This window comes from Pagrus major, chromosome 14 (assembly GCF_040436345.1).
Source record: "Pagrus major chromosome 14, Pma_NU_1.0".
Taxonomy (NCBI): domain Eukaryota; kingdom Metazoa; phylum Chordata; class Actinopteri; order Spariformes; family Sparidae; genus Pagrus; species Pagrus major.
In genome coordinates this window covers 20,971,970-20,974,541 of record NC_133228.1, presented here as the reverse complement: position 1 = coordinate 20,974,541, position 2,572 = coordinate 20,971,970, and the positions used below count along the sequence as shown (strand labels likewise).

The 2,572-nt window shown below is 46.9% G+C and overlaps 1 protein-coding gene across 1 annotated transcript; it reads left to right on the top strand.

The window, feature by feature from the left end:
* The first annotated feature begins 666 nt into the window (after positions 1 to 666).
* On the top strand, positions 667 to 2,023 carry tnnt2c (troponin T2c, cardiac). The gene has a single exon (XM_073480285.1). It carries the CDS (start codon positions 882 to 884, stop codon positions 1,701 to 1,703), a length of 822 nt encoding a protein of 273 aa, XP_073336386.1. The 5' UTR covers positions 667 to 881; the 3' UTR covers positions 1,704 to 2,023.
* The last annotated feature ends 549 nt before the right edge of the window (positions 2,024 to 2,572 follow it).

The following is a 2,572-nucleotide window of genomic DNA, read 5'->3' as shown; positions in this document are numbered from 1 at the left end:
TACAAAGCCAACATACATCTCATATAAAAATAAATGTTATATCAAATTCATCATCCCGTGAATCAAGACCTAAAATGACCTCGTTCACAAATAAGTTAGGTGAGAGAGTGGGCAAAATTGGAAACATCAAGTCCAGAAAATTCAGACTTTGGTTTGCTCAGGGCTCGACTGGGTTTATATTCTTTACGGAGATCAGCTCAGTGTTTGGTTTTCTAACTCGCACCTCACATCGTAGTTTGTTGATGCTCACAGGGCGCGGGATATTCTAGATAAGGACTCATTTTGGAAAAAACGTGACAGCTGTAACTTCCTGTCTGTAAAATCCTCACCGGCTCTGACGTACTTAAAAGATTCCAGTGTGCTTTGTTAATGGAAGTTCTCAAACACCGCATGCTTTACCTCGCTGGCTTCTCAACTATCACACCGGATTAGAGAGACGCTGTGAGTCGCAGTTACATTTTCCTGCTCCCAGAGGCTCAGCGTGGATGTTATTAGTTGTGGGATGATACTATGAGTCAGAGAGCACAAGTATGTGTGTGCATCTGTTGTGTATCTGAAATAGTCTCTCATCTTGTCCTTACAAAGGAATGAGGAGTGCTGCAGGGTCAGAGTACAGAGCAGAGAGGGAGGGTCTATCAGGGGATGAGCGGGGGTGTATGTGGCTGACGAGTCTTGCCGAGGAGAAAATAGACTTTTCCATCTGTCTAAAAATCCGCCCTGCTGCTGACCTACACTCTGGAGACTTCCCTCAGCCTGCGGTCACATGGTAAAGACGAACCCTTAAAAAGCTGTAGCCCCGAGACCACCGTCGCCTCTTGTTTGCAAGACACCAGCTGGTCTTGGTGTTCGTCCTGCTTCCTCTTCCCTAGAAAGCCTCCATCATGTCTGACACTGAGGAAATTGTGGAGGAGTACGAGGAGGAGGAGGAGGTAGAAGAGGAGGAGGTGGAAGAAGAAGTTGAAGAAGAGGAAGAGGAGCAGGATGATGAAACGGAGAAGAAAGAAGAGCAGGAAGAGGAGTCCAAACCACGGCACAAGACGACCTACGTGCCAAACATCGCTCCTCCAAAGCTCCCTGACGGCGAGAAGGTGGATTTTGATGACCTGCACCGCAAGAGAGTGGAAAAGGATTTCAACGACCTCCAGTCCCTCATAGAGGTGCATTTCTCCAGCCGTCAGAAAGAGGAGGAAGAGCTGGTCGCTCTGAGGAGCCGCATCGAACGCCGTCGGGCCGACAGAGCGGAACAGCAGCGAGTCCGCACCGAGCAGGAGCGCGAACGCCAATCCCGTCTGGCCGAGGAGAGGGCGAGGCGCGAGGAGGAGGCCGCCAAACTGCGTGCCGAGGAGGAGGCAAAGAAAAAGGCTATTTTCACCAACAAGTCCTTTGGAGGCTACCTGCAGAAGGTGGACCAGAAGAAGGGCAAGAAGCTGACGGCAAGAGAGGAGAAGAAGAAGGCTCTGATGGACCGCAAGAAGCCGCTCAACATCGACCACCTGAACCAGGAGAAGCTGGCAGAGAAGGCCCAGGACCTCTGGCAGTGGCTCCACCAGCTGCACGCCGAGAAGTTCGAGCTGGCTGAGAAGTTCAAGAGGCAGAAGTACGACATCCACGTGCTCCGAAACCGAGTCAGCGATCACCAGAGGGGCTCCAAGGCATCCAAGACGACCCGCGGGGCAAAGGGCAAGTCTGGCTCCTGGAAGTAAGAGCCACTCCTTTGCAACTGGACAAGTTGTTTCTGGACTATCTGGTGCCCTGTATCGTAAAAGCTTTCCCAGGGATTGTGTTTCTGCACGTCTGATTGTTTTAACTTTCTGATGTGGTTATTCACCACTTCAGCTGTGGTTGAAGACTTAACTCTGATGGGATGTGTGGTGGTGTTAGTTTCACCACTCAACTAGAATGTGCCTCGTGGTTTGTTTAATCTTTACATACCGACAGTATTTTTTGTGCTTTGTCCATGATATATGTTCAAATTTGTGATTAAAGGCGTAAAAGTCTTCAAATAAGGTGCCAAAATGTAATTTGTTTCCAATAAATCAAGACGTATTTTAATATCTTAGGAGTCCAGATTATTTTCTCACTTCATTCTAACCTCTTTACACATACAGCTATTTTTTGAAAACGATGTACCTCAAAGGCTGAATTTTGAAATTTTCTTTGTTAATTGAACAACAGTGAAAAGTCATCTTGTCAGTGTGGGTGTGGTTGTGTTAAGATCCAACAGGTGTTGCACAGCTGACTTTTTAAGGAGCTAATTTAGTCTCTGAGGCCTCGGACTGAACGGTGTGGGCCTGCAGTGTTTTTAGCAAAAAGACCCAACTGTTGACTGAGAGGTCGAGACCACGACCCCGAGAGGCTGCAGGAGCTTTACTGAAGGGTGTCGGATACCTTAAAGGTCTTTAACTGCATTTAACAAGATGCAATTCTCCAAAACTCCTAAAGGTACAGATTATTTTCTTGTCCTTTTGCAATGAATGATGAGACAAATCTTACTGTGACATATTAAATAAATGAGAAAGTGTGAAAGACAAAAACAACTGATTCAAAAGACAAATTTGAACTTCATTTTTTT

Excerpts from the sequence above, each read along its gene's own strand:
- tnnt2c (XM_073480285.1), top strand. The coding sequence starts at position 882 with ATGTCTGACACTGAGGAAATTGTGGAGGAGTACGAGGAGGAGGAGGAG.